The sequence below is a fragment of the Typopeltis vanoorti genome, chromosome 3 (assembly GCF_054136105.1).
Source record: "Typopeltis vanoorti isolate ZY-2024b chromosome 3, IOZ_Tvanoo_1.0, whole genome shotgun sequence".
Lineage (NCBI taxonomy): Eukaryota > Metazoa > Arthropoda > Arachnida > Uropygi > Thelyphonidae > Typopeltis > Typopeltis vanoorti.
Genome location: NC_143551.1, coordinates 10353810 through 10373262, shown reverse-complemented (window position 1 = coordinate 10373262; position 19453 = coordinate 10353810). Strand labels below are relative to the sequence as shown.

General features: G+C 35.3%; 1 protein-coding gene across 3 annotated transcripts in view; it reads right to left on the bottom strand.

Annotated features, from left to right (window-relative positions):
- The window catches only part of LOC150107906 (lethal(2) giant larvae protein homolog 1-like), a 443798-nt gene that overhangs the window by 351335 nt on the left and 73010 nt on the right, over nucleotides 1-19453 (bottom strand). For all 3 annotated transcript variants that reach the window (XM_090415428.1, XM_090415430.1, XM_090415429.1), the window contains exon 3: nucleotides 16183-16280. In XM_090415428.1, the coding sequence (XP_090271554.1) occupies nucleotides 16183-16280 (98 nt within the window). The remainder of the gene's footprint in view (nucleotides 1-16182; nucleotides 16281-19453) is intronic.

Genomic DNA, 19453 nt, shown 5'->3' with positions numbered 1-19453 from the left:
TTGGTTTAGTTATGCATAAGAAAATTAAGTAGTAGGGAAGGTAACCAGCGTGAAACTGAGTAGAGAAGAGTGCCATCCCACAATGAGTCCTTTGAGGTGTCACATAACTGAAAATTAATGAAATAGTTTAAGTGGTGGAAATTCATAAAAACAATTCCCTGGAAGAGGTGAGGGGGATATTCGCTCTTCCACTCAGATCACAAACTATTTGAATTTTCTACTTTAGTCGAAATACCATTTCTGAAGTTATTTCACATAGATTGTCTAATTTCAAATCAATATAACATATGCTCATTTAGCTATAGGGCATCCCCTGTGCTTGAATGCACTGGCTATGACCTGTGGTGCAGTTATTAAAACTATTATGACAATGCATTTTGAAACACACTTTGGGGTGGACCTGGATTATATTGTGTTTCTATCTTCATAAACTGAGGTAATGCTATTATTGATGAATTGTTTAAAAGCATAAGAAACCGAACGACCATTAAAGAATAAGTTACAAAAGAATAAAACTCGATCACTGTAAAGGTTTAAATAAGATGGTTAAAATACAAGGACAACGATTAAAACACTAGAAATGGATAATGTGGGGAAATAATTTAAACCCTCAGAGATGCATTGTTTTCAGAAGTGTGGAGAGTGTGCTACTGTGGGAAAGAAAGACAAAAAAGGTGGTGGTGTCCAACTTAAATGACTACATCGAATCGCTAGTCATTTTTGTACTGGCGGAAAGTTACGATTATTTTAATATGGAGCTTTATATTCTTTGAACTCACAACAGGGGCGATGGATGTCACTTTTATTAGTAAATATTTTACTAATAGTAAAATTGCCCTATATTCAAAATACAAATAAAGCTTTTAAATACATACGGACTAGAAATTTGTTTTCACTACTGATTGCAAACTAGCTATCCTTCTAAAACTCAAAAACTTACCAGACTTTATACTCGCAAGGAAATATTTGAATGCCACGATGATATACAGATTCCTTTGTCAACAGGATTGTGATGTCACTTATACCGTCTCTACAATTAGATCTCTCTGGGTGCATCTACAAGAACATTTTTGTGACATACTCATTCCCGAATATCTAAACAATAATAAAAGCCAAAATAATATTAAAAAAAAAAAAAAAAAAAATTTATCCAAAACTGAAATTGCTAACCACGTTCAAACAAAACCACAATCCTCTAAATTGAATTCATCATCCTAGACTTCCAAAATAACGGGATGATTTACTACTTTCAGAAACTATGAAATGAGCATTATTTCTTCTGTGTTTGAAGAGGAAAACATTAACACAGAAGAAATAACGTGCATTACTATCCCTTATGTACAAGGCATCAGTGAACGTATAGCAAAAGTTTTAAAACCACTGAATACTTTTGTTGCCTTTCGACCATTTAGAAAAATCTCCACCTTTCTCACTTCTCCTAAGGACAAGCTTCCACATCTTAATCATCCAGGTGTCTACCAGATCCCGTGCTCTTGTGGATTATCTTATTTCGGACAAACGGGAAGATCTGCCTCTATTCGGCTAGAAGAACACCAATCTTATATTGAATACTTTAAACCTGAAAAGTCTGGACTTGCAGAACATGCCATCTTCACCAGACACAGAGTTCATTGGAGAAAGACAAAAGTTCTTCACAAAAGTCAGTTTCTCATGGAACGCCTTTATAAAGAAACATGTGAAACTCTACTTCATTCTCCTAACTTAAACAGATCCGATGGCTTACGTCTATCCCCTTTATGGGAGATAGGAAAGATGAGCTGATTTGTAAAGTACTAACTTTTTATTGTATTGATTTTTTTTTATTTATTTCTTTATTTTATTTTATTTTTATTTTTTATTTTATTTTATTTATTTATTTTTTTTTTTTTTTGAGGAAAGTTATTGACCTTTTTAGTTATCTTACACCAGCTACTTAGGTGGCGCTTTTTGGAATTGTCAGTTATTCTTTAATTTGAGCTTAATGTACTGAAGATGCCTGTGACACACAGGCGAAAATTATACTATTAAATAATCTTTGTACGTGAGGTTTTTTTTTTTTTTTTTTTTAATTTTGTATCGATATGACTACTCACGGTATACCTCTTTTAAAACATACTGCTGAGGTTGCTAAAGTAACTCATAAGATTACATGGCTATTAAAAACACACTACAGACAAGGAAGTTATTCTTATTCCACTTTAAGGCCGTGATACATCCACATCTGGATTACTGTGTTCAGGTCGGATTTCTTGGGGATAAGAAAGCAGGAGAGGATTCAGAGGTAAGTGACCAATATGTTAACTGGTTTGTGGAATGTTCTCTATGAGGACAGTCTGAGGATGTGGATTGCAGACTAGGTTGATACACTAAAAAGTGAGGCTACAAAAACATTTAAGATATTAAAGTTTCATAGGATTGATGCAGGGGAAATGTTTCAGAACAAGAGGTAATCCCTGGCATTTGAATAAAGGTGTAGTTAGTAGGGGTGAGAGGACTACATTTTTTGCTTGAAGAATTATGAATGTGTGGAATGGGTTGCCAGTTAGTTGAGTGTTTTCTTTGTGTTAATGGGTTCAAGGAGCAATATGATAGATTGTGTGGATAGTTTGGGTCTCCTGTGTTGAGTCTTGGGACTCTATGGAGTTGCCAGTACAATAATACCTCTCACCAAAAGGTCTGGAACAAATTCCATACCTATTAATGGTATGAGATAGAATAGGACAGTATAAGACCTGCCTGCAACCAGATCTATAAGAGAAGAACATTTTCTTATTAATCAAAACTTTTTTTTCATACAATGTATCATAGAACTCGTTCTAAGATTCAACATTTTCCACACAAAAAAGTCAACCTAGGTATACCTAATATAATACCATCGTTTAAAAAATCATATTCACAATGAAATTTAAAATGCTTCCAAAACCACCTATTTTCATGGTTCACAATACAAAATAAACATAATTACGAACAATTTCTCAATAGCAGCCATCCTCTCCAATCTGGATAAATAGCCACTGTTAAAAATTGTCAAGTAATTACCCTCCAATCACAATCCAAGCTGTCATCTGGAATAGAAAACTGCAGTGCCAACCATAAAACCGATTCAAAAGCGCCAACAAAAACCAAGCATTTCTTTTCACGTGGTTAGCACATAACACATTATATGAATAAAGGAGATTCCTCCTAACTTACATGTCATATCACTCCTCCCCTTCCTATCTACCAACCTGTGAACATCACATCCCTCAATCTGTCATCACACTCAATATTTCAGACTCCTGAGACGGTTATCCATTCGCCTCTGAACTCCAATTTTTTCCTCATCTCCAATATAGCCAGGTGACCAGATCTGTGCAGAGAAATTCAAATTATTGTCTGTAATAATATCTTCCATAGATGCAGGGATGAGCTTGCTTGCTTACTCTATCCAAAGAAAAATAAAATGTTCCTCTGCAGGACCGCCCCGTGGGTAAGCACCAAAGTTATATTTCAGCTCCTCCCATAAAACAGAATTTGCAAATTAAATGAAATGGCACCCCTTCTGATGAGGCACCTTCATACGGGATACAATCTGCACACCCACACGGACAAGCCCTGTTCCTCTGACACCTATATAGCACAGTGGAAGCAGCGTGTGCCGGCCACGACACTAAATCGCACAAGGAGAGAGCATCGTAAGTTCCAATTCCAGTCACCGACTAGAGGAATTTTGACTAAGCTTTTTTCAACCAGTTCCCGAGTTAGTCGATCTCTGGCATGGGCAAGCAAGCAGAGTTTTTCTCCTGGGAACTCTGGTTTTTCTTCCCATAAACTCAAAATTGACCATAAAACAAACTATTTTTGTATAATAAACATAGTGTTAGGATAATGGACCACAAGATGGCAGCACTTGTCAGATGCCTTTCTTCACTGGACATGTATAATTATAGTCATTGGACAGCTATCCCTGCATTGACTACCAGTGGAGACTGCACTGTCCCCTCAGGCACCTGTTGCCTTGTCTAATCCCTATATATGGGATTAAAAGGGGTTTGCTGATATTTGGTTGTGGTTCAGGTCAAAACATATTTGTTAACATGTAAGGATCCCACTTTTGCAAGGGGTGGGTTAGTTCATAATGTAGTGGTCAAATTCCAGTACACGTTCCTAGAGATGAGCCCATATCATAACTATTGGATTGGAATGTTATACAGTATTAAAATGTTTTAAGGTGAATTTATAATACTTTAACTTTAAAATCATTACGTTGGTTGAAGAGTGGAAGTATAAAAACGTTTTTTTTTTTTTTTGAAAAAAAATTTTAAAACAAGTTTGAGGAATCTTGAAAACTTGTTTTGGAAAAAATTTTTCGAGGAAACAAGTCAATGAGAAGCATGAAATCCTCTGATGACTGAAAAATAATCCGTAAAAATTCATTCATAATCAAACTAGTAAAAATATCGTGCAAAATATTGAAAGTGAAATTTTTTAATGTGAGAAATTTTGCAAAAATCTGCAATTAATTGTCCATCATGTTCTCCAGATCTGAATACTCCCAACTTCTTCCCATGGGGTTACCTGAAGGAAAAGGTATATGCAAACAAGCCCCAGACAATCCAACAGCTGAGAGAGAACATTCATGCAAAAATTAGGGCACTGCAGCCAGAAGCATTAACAGCTGTCATGGAACATGCGGTAGAAAGGGCCCATCTTCGTGAAGCCAATAATAGAAAGCATTTGTCAGGTGGTTTATTTAAAAAACTTAACAAAAATAAAAGTGAATAAAAAAAGTTAAATGTTTCATCCCCTTCATGACTTATGGGCCACAACAGTGAGTACACACATAACAGTTACTTTCGTCATTACGTCGAGGGAGGGCACCTACCTACTCTACAACCCTCCATCTCCACCAGCTACAGCAATCTGTATCATCTACAACAGAGGTCTTCAATGCATGGCCCGCCGGCCATTTTGAAAAAATAATTACTTAACATTTAAATGTAAGTAAAAAAAAAATAATTTCAATGAAGCCTGGGGCCACTAAGCTATACTGCGGTATTTAGAATTGCAAGATGCTTTCCAGATTCAGAAGGAACGCTCTGCATTTTATACTTTACATAAAATCCTATAAAAATAAATATTAAATAGACATGCTTCTTCAGCCATCTACCAGCGCCAAGTGGTACTAAGTACTAGTACTAATCGCAGGTAGATGGCTGGCTGAAGCATTGAAACTATTGGATTTGAGAATGTCATGAAAGTTATTGTGACTGTCGTCAACATTATTAAGGCAAGAGGATTGAATCATCATCAATTCCAAGAGTTTTTGACCCAAGAGTGCAAAGTGGAGCACAGCAATGTGGTTTATTATAGCGGTGTACTTTGAGCAGAGAGAAGATTCTTAAAAGTGTCTTTGACTTAAGGAGCAAAATACAGTAGTTCAAACCAAGGGGAATCCGATTGTGGAATTTAACGATCCGAAGTGAATGACAGACTTTGCCTTTGTGACCGACATCTCGCTGCATATGAATGACCTAAATACATGGCTACATCCAAAGATCAACTGGTGCACACTCTGATCACAAAGTTTTTGTGGCCAAGCTCAAACTTTGGGAGGCACAACTTGCAAAAAAAGACTTAACTCATTTTCAGCTTCTCGCTGAGTCCAACTGTTCATCTCTTGATGAATACACTAGAGAATTAGCCGTGTTGCGAAGCAAGTTCGAAGAGAAATTTAGTGATTTTCGTAACCAACAGCCTTATTTAGATTTATTTTCAATACCATTCAGTGTCATTTCTAAATAACTTAGGGAATTGAAACAACGTAGATACGAATATAAATTAAATAAGTAATTAAATAAATAAATTAAACAAATTAGCTAAATATTTGGCTAAAGAGCTCACACACTACACTGGCAACACACCATCACACATAAAAAACTCAGCCCACTTCAAAGCCAGCATAGAAAACCTTACACTCCAACATAGTGACATAATGGTCAGCTTCAACGTCTCCTCCTTATTCACCAATGTCCCACTCAAGGAAACTTTAGAGCTAATCCAAGCTAAATTTTCTCCCGATATCTCAGCCCTATTTCAGTTCACAATGAACTCAGGCTATTTCGTTTGGCAGGGAAAATTCTACAAACAAATAGAGGGGACAGCCATTGGCTCACCACTCTCCCCACCCTTAGCCAATTTCTTTATGGAGACCTTTGAGGAAAAAGCCTTAGCCTCTGCCCCACAAAATCCAACCATATGGCTTCGCTACGTTGATGATGTGTTCGCTATTTGGCCACATGGCTCTGAAACACTCCTCTCCTTCCTCACACACTTAAACAACCAACATGCCAGAATCAAGTTCACCCTGGAAAAAGAGGAAAACAACTGCCTCCCCTTCCTAGACACACTAGTCACCCGCCAGCCTGATGGAACTTTGGTTTTCTCAGTTTACAGAAAACCCACCCATACAGGCAGATACATCCAGCAACAATCTCACCCCCCCCTCACAACAATATGGAGTGGTAAAAACACTATACAACAGGGCTAAACTAATCTGTTCTAACGACATAGCCCTTAACACTGAACTAAATCACATCCTAAACACTTTCTCAGCCAATAGTTACCCCCCCCAAAAAATATTAAACCTACAAACCACAGCCCCCCTCCTCCCCCCCCCTCCACAAAAAAGATTACTCTAAATCCATCATCATTCCCTACATCCGAGGCACCTCAGAAAAAATTACCAAAATTCTAAAAAAACATGACCTCGCCTCCTGTTACAGACCTTACAGAAAATTGGCATCCCTTATCCGCTCTACCAAAGACCAACCACTTCCCCTAGACCTACCTGGTGTATACCAGGTCCCTTGCAGTTGTAAACTGTCGTACTTTGGCCAAACAGGCAGGACAGCTAATATCAGAATTTCTGAACACAAGGACTACATCCAGTTTTACAAATATAGCCATTCTGGTCTTGCAGACCATGCTCTGGATACTTGCCACAGAATACGGTGGAAGAAAGCAAAAATAATACACCGGAGCAAATATAAATTCGAAAGATTATTTATGGAATCAGCCTCTGCCCTAAGAAACTCTCCAAACCTCAACAAATTTGGTTGTATGCGACTGCCCCAAATTTGGGAGGCATACATCAGCAGACCTTCAGCCCAACGGCCAAGAATGCCTACTTAGCCCACCAGAGGGCACCATCAGGACTTCTAGGAGAAAGATAGCTTCATATCTTCATTTCCAGTTACTGTATTGTTAGGGCCTGTGTGCTCCTGTCTTTCTGTAAGTTCCTTTAGAAAATGGCAATGAGACATTGCCGAAATATCGGAAATATCTATTAAAGTATTATTTAATTTATATTCGTATCTACGTTGTTTCAATTCCCTAAGTTATTTAGAAATGCATAACCAACGTATAAGCCTATCTACGAGAACCATTCAGTGTCAATACTGCCGAAATGCCAGGCTCAGTACAAATGGAGCTGCTTGAACTCTAAAATAACTCTTCTTTGAGAGAAAAATTATTCAATGTGCCCTTGCTTACATTTTTACAAAGACTACATTTCTGAGGATGCATTCCCTAATCTTCACAGCATCTTTGAAGATGTGTGCTTTGTTAGGAAGCACATACTTATGTGAGCAGTTCTTTACTAGAATGAAGCATGTGAAGTCAGAGACAAGAACTAAGATTATGAACCAACATCTCGAGAATACTATGTGCATAGCGACTTCCAACACTGACAAGCTCATCAAGGAAAAATATTGCCAAGTTGTCCATTGACATTGTAAAAAATGAATGTTTTCTTCATTAAATTATCTTTATTTAAGTATTGATTGTATTTACTTACCATGAACCCAACTCCTACCTATGCTCTTAAAGCTGAGTTTGTTTTATTTTTATAGGATTTTATGTCAAGTATCAAATGCACAGCATTTCTTGTGAATCTGGAAAGCATCTTGCAATTCTAAATATCTCAATATAGATTAGTGGCACGCAGGCTTCACTGAAATTTTTAATGTGGCCTGCACTGTCTGAAAAGTTGAAGACCCCTGATCAACACCATCTACTGCCACTAGTATTTTCACAGATAATCACAAACACCCATGCCCACGGCAGGATTTAAACCCACAGCCTTTTGGCTGAAAAGTGGATATGCTAACCATTCTACCAACAGAACATTTTCCACAAATATCGAAAAATCTGAACTACGTTTGTAATCCATTTGTCGAGTCTTTTGGCCAATGACCTAAGACTGGCTGAAAGAACTTTTTTTTTTTTGATAAAAATCGCTTGACAAGAAATTATATTCTTGTTTAATCCTTGACCCAAGTGTAAGCCAAAGTTTGTGAGTGAAGTATTGCTTATACTTGGGTAAAAGATTCAACAAGAATATAAATTACAATGCATGATTTTCCTCTGTAATTAAGTGAAGAAAACTGAAGTCAAATGATATAAAGTTTATTCAAGATCGAAAGTCTCAAATTTTTGGTTTAGATTAAAAACAGAATATCCATTACCTGATGAAAAAATTGAAAATCCTTCTGCCATTTTAAAAAATGCTGAAATCAGAGCACCAGAACGAACGTGATGCAGCACAAAGAAAAACAAATACACTGTATTAGGGACACGGTCAACTGGGCAACAGAATAAAAGATCAAATATGCAATTATATTCTGTTGGTCTATTACCAGGTAAAAATGAGTTAAAAGAATGGTATAAACATAAAATTTGAAAAATCTCGCTTATAATTAAGTTTATTTAATTATAATTTAAGTTAATTTTTATTGCATAGTGATGTTAGGTTAGTTTAGGTTATTTGAAAAACCTCGCTTATAATTAAGTCTAAGTTGATTTTTATTGCATAGTTAGGTTAGGTTATTTGAAAAATCTCGCTTATAATTAAATTTATTTCAAGTTTAAGTTTAATTAAGTTTATTTTTATTGTGTAGTTAGGTTAGATTACTAGAAATTAAACTACAAATTATGTTTGTTAATTACAAAATAACATTACTAAATGAATTGAAAAACTGTATTTTTATTGTTTTCTTTATTTTAATATTGTGCAATTATACCTTTTCATTTTTAAATCATTTTCGGAGCATTCTTTTTAACCACCTCTTTCTTAAATGATCCCACAAATTTTGATATATGATATAAACGAAAATATATAATATAAACATTTATTAACCACAATAAAGAGCCAAGAGGCTATTTTTATCGGTCTGGGTTCCTCATAATGTAAAACAGTAATATATCTCCTAGGAGCTGCGTTTTACATTATGAGAAAATATTAAGGGCATTGATCGAAACTTTCTCCACCTTAGCTCCGAGTTGCCCTACCAGGTGTTGACTTTCGCTTGAACTCGCCGAACGTTATTCAGCATGAAACTCTTCGAATTCGATCTTCTTATTCGGCTTTAAAATAATGAGGGATTTATTATCCCCTTAACTTTATTTATTAACTAGCTGACTCATTTTTTGTATTGGAAATTTCAATATGACTTCTATACAATTCGTAATTCTACACAATAAAAATAAACTTAACTACAAGCGAGATTTTTTAAATTTTATGTTTATACCGTTCTTTTAACTTATTTGTCAAAAAAATATTATTTAAATTTATCTGGTAATAGATCAATAGAATAGAATTGCATATTTGATATTTTATTCCGTCGCCCAGTTGTCGTGCACTCCTGTATTACTATGCGTTACTAGGCGAAGTAAGCATAACAATTACATTAAATGTATGCTTTAACTTTAAACTATGTACGTTTATGTTCAATCATTTTTGAAATTCATAATTATCCGATTTTACAGTATAGGCTTAATGGTTCGCGATAAAAATATTGAAAAGAGTTGGTGAGTCAAAGGTTGAGAAATCTGCTTTAGAATAAAGTTGCTATTCGATAAATGGCAAATATTACCGGAAATGGAGATGCCCAATGTGACCAATCGGCAAGGCGTTACATGTAATAATTTACATATTACTTGTAAAATACACTGACATGAAATTACGTGGATATTCCTGAAGTGAAAGATGACAGCTATTTGTATAATTTAAGTTTCAACTTGAAACTTTCAAGATCAACCATTAAGTATGGATGACAGCGTTATGAATCTCAGATTACATTAACAATTCTTTCAATTATCTTATAAAAAAACACAAGTCATCCCAACTACGCTTCTATCAGGAGGCAATTTTTATGTGAATCAAATTACTCAACTATATTTAGGGCACTTTTGATTTTTTTTATGCACTCCTTCACAATTCCCAAATTCATTAGAATGAGCCATTTATAACTGAAGTTATAAACTGGAAATCAACAAGAATGACGAAAATAAATATTGATAACACTGCAAAATTATAAAATTAAAGATTGGGCAATTTCATGAGGTCCTTCACTTTTTTTTTTTTTGTCCTTTTCTCTCGAAGTGAATCAGTAACGTGTCGCCATTTTATTGTACAGCTATGACCTATAGCGAACAATCCTTACACCAAGGTCGTGTAGGTTACGATAGCAACAACAAAAACTACAGCAGCCAACATAAGTTCTGTGATCTCTTCGGCACAGCGTATTAGAATAGCACCTCATTCAAACTATCTTTAATACCGGTCTTTTACCTTGAGCCCTGCCGACCGTAACGAATGGGGCAGTCAGCTGCTATTCTTTGTTCTGACAGAGCAGCAATCTTTTGTCCTTGCGTTGCACACTGATTGGTGAAAGGTCCAATGGTCATCGCACGTAATCTCCGAGCCTAAAACTTGCTACATAAGGTGTAATGCAGCCTAGTGGGAATTTCCAACCGGATATCAAAATATAGTACAATCGTTAGTGATATTACGATGAATATGTGCTGCTTAACAGTTAATATGCAAATTACTCGTTCGGATCATTCACCTCAACTCTAGTAATTATTAATATTAAACAAGCAGATATGAATTAAGTGCAAGAATCAAGAGAGCAGAGATGCCAGTCTTTACACAAAATGCAATTTAATACGCCCAAGTGTCCTGGACTGCATCTTCAACTTAAGTGTCCAGCCACACATGACGTAATTCGGACCTATGTACACGACTCACGTCTTCCGCAATTTTATTTACGTCTCTGATGTCATGACGAGTGGGGAACGGCCTACATGTTAGTAATTACTTTCTTTCCCAAGTGAACAATGAAACTGGAAATGTGACTTTTAATGTCCGAGCAAATCACGTATGGCGCGGGAGGGATGCTCTCTCATTCAGGTTTGTGGATTTTCCCCCTGCTAGAGAAGTGTTAGGCGACAAAATTGGGCTTATGAATTACCACCCATTCTATTTCAAATATTTAGTGTGCATTCCCCTAATGACATTCAGATCAAATATACCGTTTGTGTGTGGAAGCGGTGGGGGGGGGGGGGGGGTGAAGAGAGATTCAAAAAACATTAATTCGCGGAAGACCGTGTCCGTTTTTTTTGTTGTTGTTTTCTGAATTATCGCAGAAACAACTGTTCATTGTGTGTGGGGGATCGTAAGAACGATGCGACGTCTTCCATTCTAAAATTTCAGGAAGACTCGGTTTAAGTAAATTTCGTTTCATTTTATTATTATGATATATTATTTTAATTTTATATCTCATTTTATTTAAGCAAATTAGAAATCTCACTGCTATAATTCCATTCGATATTTTTAGCTGAACTTTCATCACCGTTTTCCCTCATATATACACATAGCCCCTCTCTCCCTGCATGGAAGCAAGATAAAAACGTACCAGTATCATATAAACATATGAAGTATTAACATTAAAGTGAACTTTAATTTAATTGCCCTATCATTAAAAAAAAAAAATCTGACCCAATATAATCCAATTCGAGACCTTAATATACTGCTACAGAGTATCGATCTAGAGACATTCACAGATACAAGTCCTTATGCCACAGAAGGGATTGATGTTGCCCACTTGACCAAGCAATGCATGTGTTACAGGTATGTGTAAGATTTAAATTAATTTGATACGGCAGTTCATGGCCGTTTTTCGTCATTGAATTGATAAAAAAAAAAAAAAAAAGCATCAAGAAAGAAAATCACATAATATATATATAATATAGGTATGGTCAGCTGCAAGTGTTTAATACAAAATGTTAAGTTTGAGAAATGGATGAAGACATTCAATACATACGAAATGTTGCAAAACCTTAAGTACATCGGTGGCATGTTGTAGGTAAGAATCTAGTTGACATTTTGGAGAAATGCTTAGAATGAGGAATGAGATTTGGTAGCAAATAAATGGTTGAATAAAAGACCCGAGAATTACAAGTAATCGGCTATATTATATTATAATACAATGGTCAGTAGTTTTTAAAGCACAAATTTCTGGACTAGAGAATCTTTTTTTCTTAATACGTACCTTTCGGTTGTTGTCGGGAAACGATAACTAATCCATAGTAGGTAAATGTGAATTTACTAATTTATCAGCATCGAGATTCCTAGAGAGTGCCTTTGACATGGATCTTTGAAGGAAAACGGAAAAGGAGGAGGCGGCCTGAATTAACTTGTCAAGGGATGACGGAAAAGGAGAAGAATGGGTGGCTGGGAGAGCTAGAGAGAAGCCTAACTGGTAGCTCAGAACAGGAGCTAGCTGAAAGAACGGATCTCGGCCATAAGAAACATGAAGCACGAAGAGGATAAGTAATTAAATGATTACCACAGGAGAGCTCCAGCACTATCTTGACAAAAAAAAAACCTCTAAGAGCAAATATATCGGGTCAATTCTATGCAAGATCAATTCTTTCCATCTAAGAACGCTTGGTTTTATATCAAATCAGAAAGTTATCGAACATCGTTTGATCCAAACTGACAGATTTCAGCCGCTGAAAATTAGTATCGATTAAAAGACTTTATGGAAACACTCCCATCAGTAAGTGTGTCAGCATTATTTAAGCGAAGCGACATTAGGTTAGTTACAAAGACTATACATACGAAATGTTGCAAAACCTTTAGTACATCAGTGGCATGTTGTAGGTTTTCATCTCTTAAAGCGATGAATTAATGCTATACAGAATATATCACAATCGCAGACTAAAACTGGAAAACCTATTAAAATGTCCGGAATACAAACAAAATTTTAATTTTGACTGTATCAGATTAACTAAATTGTTTTATTAACTGTAAGAAATGTAAGGAACTTAATATAACTTAACATATAAGGAACGTTTTCGAACAGCAAGGAATAGAGAAGATTGGAAGATCCTGCTCAAGAGAAGACTCAACACATCTTAGACGGAAGAGAAGAAGAGTAAGCAATGTTAGAATATTGCACTCTCGTTAGTAATTTTGTATTAATGCAATTCGTGATAATTGTTCATGTTACTGATTTTAAATTGCGATCGTCACTTGAATTACAACTGTTTGCCATTACAAATGGTGTGTGCATATGTAATACCGAAAGCTGTAATTTAAAACCCTGAAATTATCACATTCAAGAGATAAAAGCCGGTGTTGGTTCGCAGAGTGCAGTCATGCCAGTCACAATGCTGTCAAATGAACTTACTAATGAAATTAAAGGTTCTGTCTGCTTATAAGTGGGAAGTAGCAGCAACTTAATACCTTTCGCCACTCCCTGTAAAAAGCAGTAAAAATACATATTTCGAAATTAATACTGCAAAAAAGTGTAAAACCACTGCTAAAATCTTTTGGAGCAGGTAGGATTTTTTTTTTTCTTCATCCGAAAGACAATGTCACTATAGCATGAAGGATCTGCATACGGTAATTTTAATAATTAATCTCGAAAATCCGATTCACCTTGGTCTTCCGATGCAAGCGGGGAAAAAATCAGTTCCAACAAATGAAATCTGATGATGCATATTAAGCAATAAATTTACGCTTAGGTAAAGGACTTCTGGCATCACCCCACAGAACATTAAAATGCAGTTGTGCTGGCCATTTTATTCTTTGAGCAGGTTTCCAAAAAACAAATTAAAACAAATGCAAAATGAAGTTCTTTAGTCTCAACTCTGACGATCGATGAGGAGCCATCCTTCACCATCCGCTAACAGCTTAGCTCAAAGATATGACTTAATCACAAAGTGCAGTGTTCATTCATATAAGGAGTAATTCATGATAACGATACATAAGAGTAATAATTCCAAAGCAAAAATACTCTAAATTTCAGTTAGAATAGAAACAATGTCACAAAAGACAGGAGGAAACAGCTGACAACGTTAAATTATGCTCGCTGAATGAAAAGTAAAATACAATCAAAACGAGTAACTGCTTTAAAAAAAAAAGCAGTTAAAGCCAAATTCAAGAATGTTCACATATACAGAATCAAGGAATATAAATCATTGTGAATATTTTTTTTTGCGGGGGGGGGGGGTAAATCAGGTAAGGTTTAATTTAGGACTGTTCACCCTAACGAATTCTGTACGAAGGAACACTTCTGAATTTCGAGGACTGGTTCCCAATCCAAGACAAATATTTTGCTAACATATAAAGTGTGTATTCGTGCTGTAAGTAGTTTTCCCGCAAGTTATCAGAATTCCAGATTCATTTCAAATTATAACTACCATTTCTGTAAGAATTTTAGTAATGCATTTAAAGAAGGGAAAAAAAAAACAATTTGAAACAATTCATTTATCTCCACGGAAACACTGGGCTTATGGTTAATTATAACTTATTAATCATAATTCATTACCAGAAACAGTAAGGTTACGCAGCTAATTGATAACAATCGTTAGTATACGTAAAGATATATTTTTTAAATATACTATTTAAAAAAAAAGAAAATTAAATTGCCATAATTTCTCTTTAAAGGTTTTAACTAAAAATAGTCATAGAATTATATAATCTGGGAATCCTAATTAGCTCAACAACAATACTAGTGTTCTAGGTTTAATATCTTCGAACTGTGAATACAAACTGCTGCGCTAGCAGTGGAGAAACTACAACTGCTCCCCACTTCCAGCCAACATCCATCCAGCACCGGGAGATTTCACGGTATGGCAGTTACCCAATTTAAACTTCGTTTTAACATTAATAAATTTATTAATCTTAGTTTTCATAGTGAGAGCGATCAGTTAAAATGAGTCATTTCTAGCACTCACTAGAAAAGCTCCCTTTCGGATATGTTTAATCTGTTAAAGTAACTTTGTGTTATTAGAAATGCATTCATTTGAAATACTGATAATAGCATTCTTTCAATACTAACTGCATAATCTAAAACCATAAATGTGGAGATGCTTGAATTCTTACTAACTAGTCAGGGAAGATACTTATTCTGGTGTACCTTTCTTTTTGCACACGGCAATCTACCACGGAAAAAACCACCTAGTCACTAGACAAAAACGCTTCTGCTTTCAGGCTCGATATGAGAGAGAAGGGTTGGTGGATGCCAATTTTGCTTTAAAAAAAAATGGCCCAATGGTCAAATTTATCCAACCCATAAATGAAAAAACAGTGAACCTTGCTTACATCTGAATTCAAGACAGCTATTTTTGATCATATTAAGTCGAAATAGTAACTTTTCCCAAAAGTAAAGAATACAAAATTTAGTTATGAATAGGCAAAAATTTGTTGCACTGCAAAACTTTAGAAATGAAGCGTTTTTATTTATTTTGTTCACAGAATCTTCCTGTAGGTCTCAGAACCAGACGGGTCCCTCTTCATCTTTGTAAGATCTATGCGCTCTCAGACACAGCTAAGTTACCACCTATTTTTTCCCACTGTAGTTTCACGGTATGAAGTCATGCAACTGTTTTTAACCTTATCTGCTTTCCAAGGAATGTCAAAAACTTGCAAAACATTATACAAATAGAGTTTAACAAATGCATCGATAATTCATACCCATAATTGGATATGGGCATTATCAGAGGGCACTTTATCTTTGCAGAAAACTGTCGCTGACTCGAGAAGTCGCGATTCTTAGAAAATCACTACCTCAAAGATTCCAACACGCATCCCCAGCTTGAAAAGCACTGCAACCATCCTGATTGTTTCCATTCTGGTTGCAATTGGTATGGTAAAAAACAAGCAGTGTCTCAAATAAGATGCACTAACTTCTGAAGTAAATTAAAACACGAAAATTAAATCTACTAGTTATAGTTTCCTACTATAAAATAAAAGGAAGAAAAACAATTGACTAGTTTCCTACTAATAATAGGAAACTAGTCAATTGTTTTTCTTCCTTTTATTTTTTTATACTTCACATGTAAGGATACATCCTGATTACACCAGACTTCGCACCAATAGCCATCAAACATAATTTGGGATCCCAGGCAAGGGCACATGGTTGATGAAGAAATCCGTAGGAAGCTTTCTGTAAATAAAGAAAACAGGGTTAAAAAGAAAAAAAATTATCACACTTCAGTGAAATCAATTTTAAAAGTAAGAGACTATTCTACTTTCAGAAATTAATTTATTTTGAAATATTCTGTATAGATAAAAAACGTTCCAATTCTGAATATCTCATTGGACGAATACTATATTCCCAGCCTCGTTAACCGACCGCTAACTTGAAATGCACAGCTGAATAGAATAACGCTGTGTACATGTGTTTGTGAATGTCTCTCCAGATGAGAACAATTTAACTGCATGGAATGACAAGGTGGCTTAAAAAAGTCATGTTAGGTGCTTAGCGCTAGATTCCGCGATTATCTAACCCTTACACCAACACGCGATACTTAGATGTACACAACAGATTTACAACCACCCATTCGTGAGTGACTTATAAAACGCAATTGTGAGTCACTCACGAATAATAATAGTAAACCACAAATAAATTTTATTTACAAGTCAGTTGCATCAAAAGTGCATTACAGCCCAATTTTAAAAGATCGTCTTCAGCTAAAGAAACAATTCTTGAGACACTTGGCCATAGAAAATCGATGAGATTTTAGCAATAAAAACCTAGTTGTATATTATAAGCTATTAGAATATAGAGAAATAAATATTTTATTCCAATATTTTTTTTTTGTTGAATTAAAAGTGATAAATAAATTTTTAAATACACAAATAAGTTTTTAGTTGTGTATTTTTTTTAGTTGTTTATTTGTGCGTAATCAGATATCATGTTGGGGGAACGCGATCTATATAAGAGAGTAGATCGCCGAATACCTTTCTACAGAAAAGTAGCTCGCGTAGTAAAAAAAAGGTTGAACACCACTGGTCTATACTGTACGTGAAGCAGATACGGGAAAAAGATACAAAAATCAGGCAGAGACAAGAGTCCATGCTATCCGCCACTGCTGTTCATTTTTTTTGTTGTTGTTCATTTTTTTCCATGCTATCCGCCACTGCTGTTTATTTTTTTTTTTTTGTTGAATTAAAATAATTAAATTAAAGAAGATACGGGAAAAAGATACAAAAATCAGGCAGAGACAAGAGTCCATGCTATCCGCCACTGCTGTTCATTTTTTTTTTTGCTGTTCATTTTTTTCCATGCTATCCGCCACTGCTGTTTATTTTTTTTTTGTTGAATTAAAATAATTAAAAGTGATAAATAAATTTTTAAATACACAAATAAAGTTTTTAGTTGTGTATTTTTTTTAGCTGTTTATTTGTGCGTAATCAGATATCATGTTGGGGGAACGTGATCTATATAAGAGAGTAGATCGCCGAATACCTTTCTACAGAAAAGTAGCTCGCGTAGTAAAAAAAAGGTTGAACACCACTGGTCTATACTGTACGTGAAGAAGATACGGGAAAAATATACAAAAATCAGGCAGAGACAAGAGTCCATGCTATCCGCCACTGCTGTTCAATCATATACAAAATATATATACATCAATCATATTATAAAGGAAATGTGGTATTAAAATATCACAATTGTTAGCCTAAGCTCGACTTGATTATACAAAAGATACAATAAAATCTACAGCAGGATCATTGACTAAACTGAGCAAATTTGGTAAAAAAAATCAGCACTAAAAAGAATGAGAAAATGCATCTTCAGCTGAATGGGTATTCAGTATAAAACATGTATAACATTCGACTATTTAGGCACCCCCCCCCCCCAAATGAAAATGACAAATTTTGGAACAGACAAAAGGATAAGCAAAAATAGGATGGGGAGCTAATTAGATTTATATGGAGCAACATTAACAGCAAACTGCCATCCCACTTTAATAAATCAAAACTCGTACATGAGATCGCAAACCTATAGAGTACCCTCTGTGGCCAAATTAAATCAAGGAAGATATTCAATAACTCGTGACCAATCATAAGGTACAATCTATGGGAAAAAGTGCAGGGAAGGCCGTCTCAAAGGAAGAGGTAGGTGAGATTTTCCAAAGATGAGAAACTGGTTCCATTAGTATGAAATTGAAATATAGATGTGGAGCAGTAGCTGCAGATCGACTATCCGTAATATGAATACGAGGAAGGATAAAATTATCGCTGCCCATACATGGCTGGCTTGCGAGAAGAAAATCCCAAACTTCGTGAGGAAAAATGCCTGCCGCCGACGTATGGGAACAGCTAATTCACTTGAGCTGTATGAAAGCTTCGTTCCTAGGCGGGATTCGAAACTGAAGTTTCCAACCGGTAGAAATTGCGTTACCGAATGAGATTTCCTCCGACAAAAGAAATCGGCCAAACAATACACGCAACGATAAACATTAATTCTATGCCAATAGCATTAATCGCCTTACCATAGCCTCAATTAAGATTTTATGAAATGAAGTTACTTGAGCGTGAAAAGCATGGAGATTATGTTTAGTCAAATGTCAACCAGCCTTCCCTTTTTAATATTTGCGAGAAATAATTCCTACTAGTGGTAATTTTAAACAACTTTCACGTGTATGATGCAACTGTTGAGAATCATCTTCAATGTTACTTAATTCTTTAACGATAGTTAAGACATTGTGTTCTGAATTTTTTTTTTTGGCCAAAAGTTTAATTTTACTATGCTTCAAATTAGGCGGATTCTTATATCATTGTAGATTGTCATTATCTCTAAACGGCCAGCCTGATTGGTGTATCCACTCTAACATGGGGTTCGAATCCTGTCGCGGGCAAGAATGTTTGATTGTCTTTAGGTGGCAGATGAATTTCATCTTGATACAAAATTAATAACGGAAAAAAACTCACGTACAAAGATTATTTAATAGTATAATTTTCGCTTGCGTGTCACAGGCATCTTCAGTACATTAAGCTCAAATTAAACAATAACTGACAATTCCAAAAAGCGCCACCTAAGTAGCTGGTGTAAGATAACTAAAAAGGTCAATAACTTTCCTAAAAATAAAAAAAAAATAAATACAATAAAAAGTTAGGAAAGATTAGCTGATTTGTAAAGTACTATCTCCCATAAAGGGGATAGACGTAAGCCGTCGGGTCTGTTTAAGTTAGGAGAATGAAGTAGAGTTTCACGTTTCTTTATAAAGGCGTTCCATGAAAAACTGACTTTTGTGAAGAACTCTCATCTTTCTCCAATGAACTCTGTCTAGTGAAGATAGCATGTTCTGCAAGTCCAGACATTTCAGGTTTAAA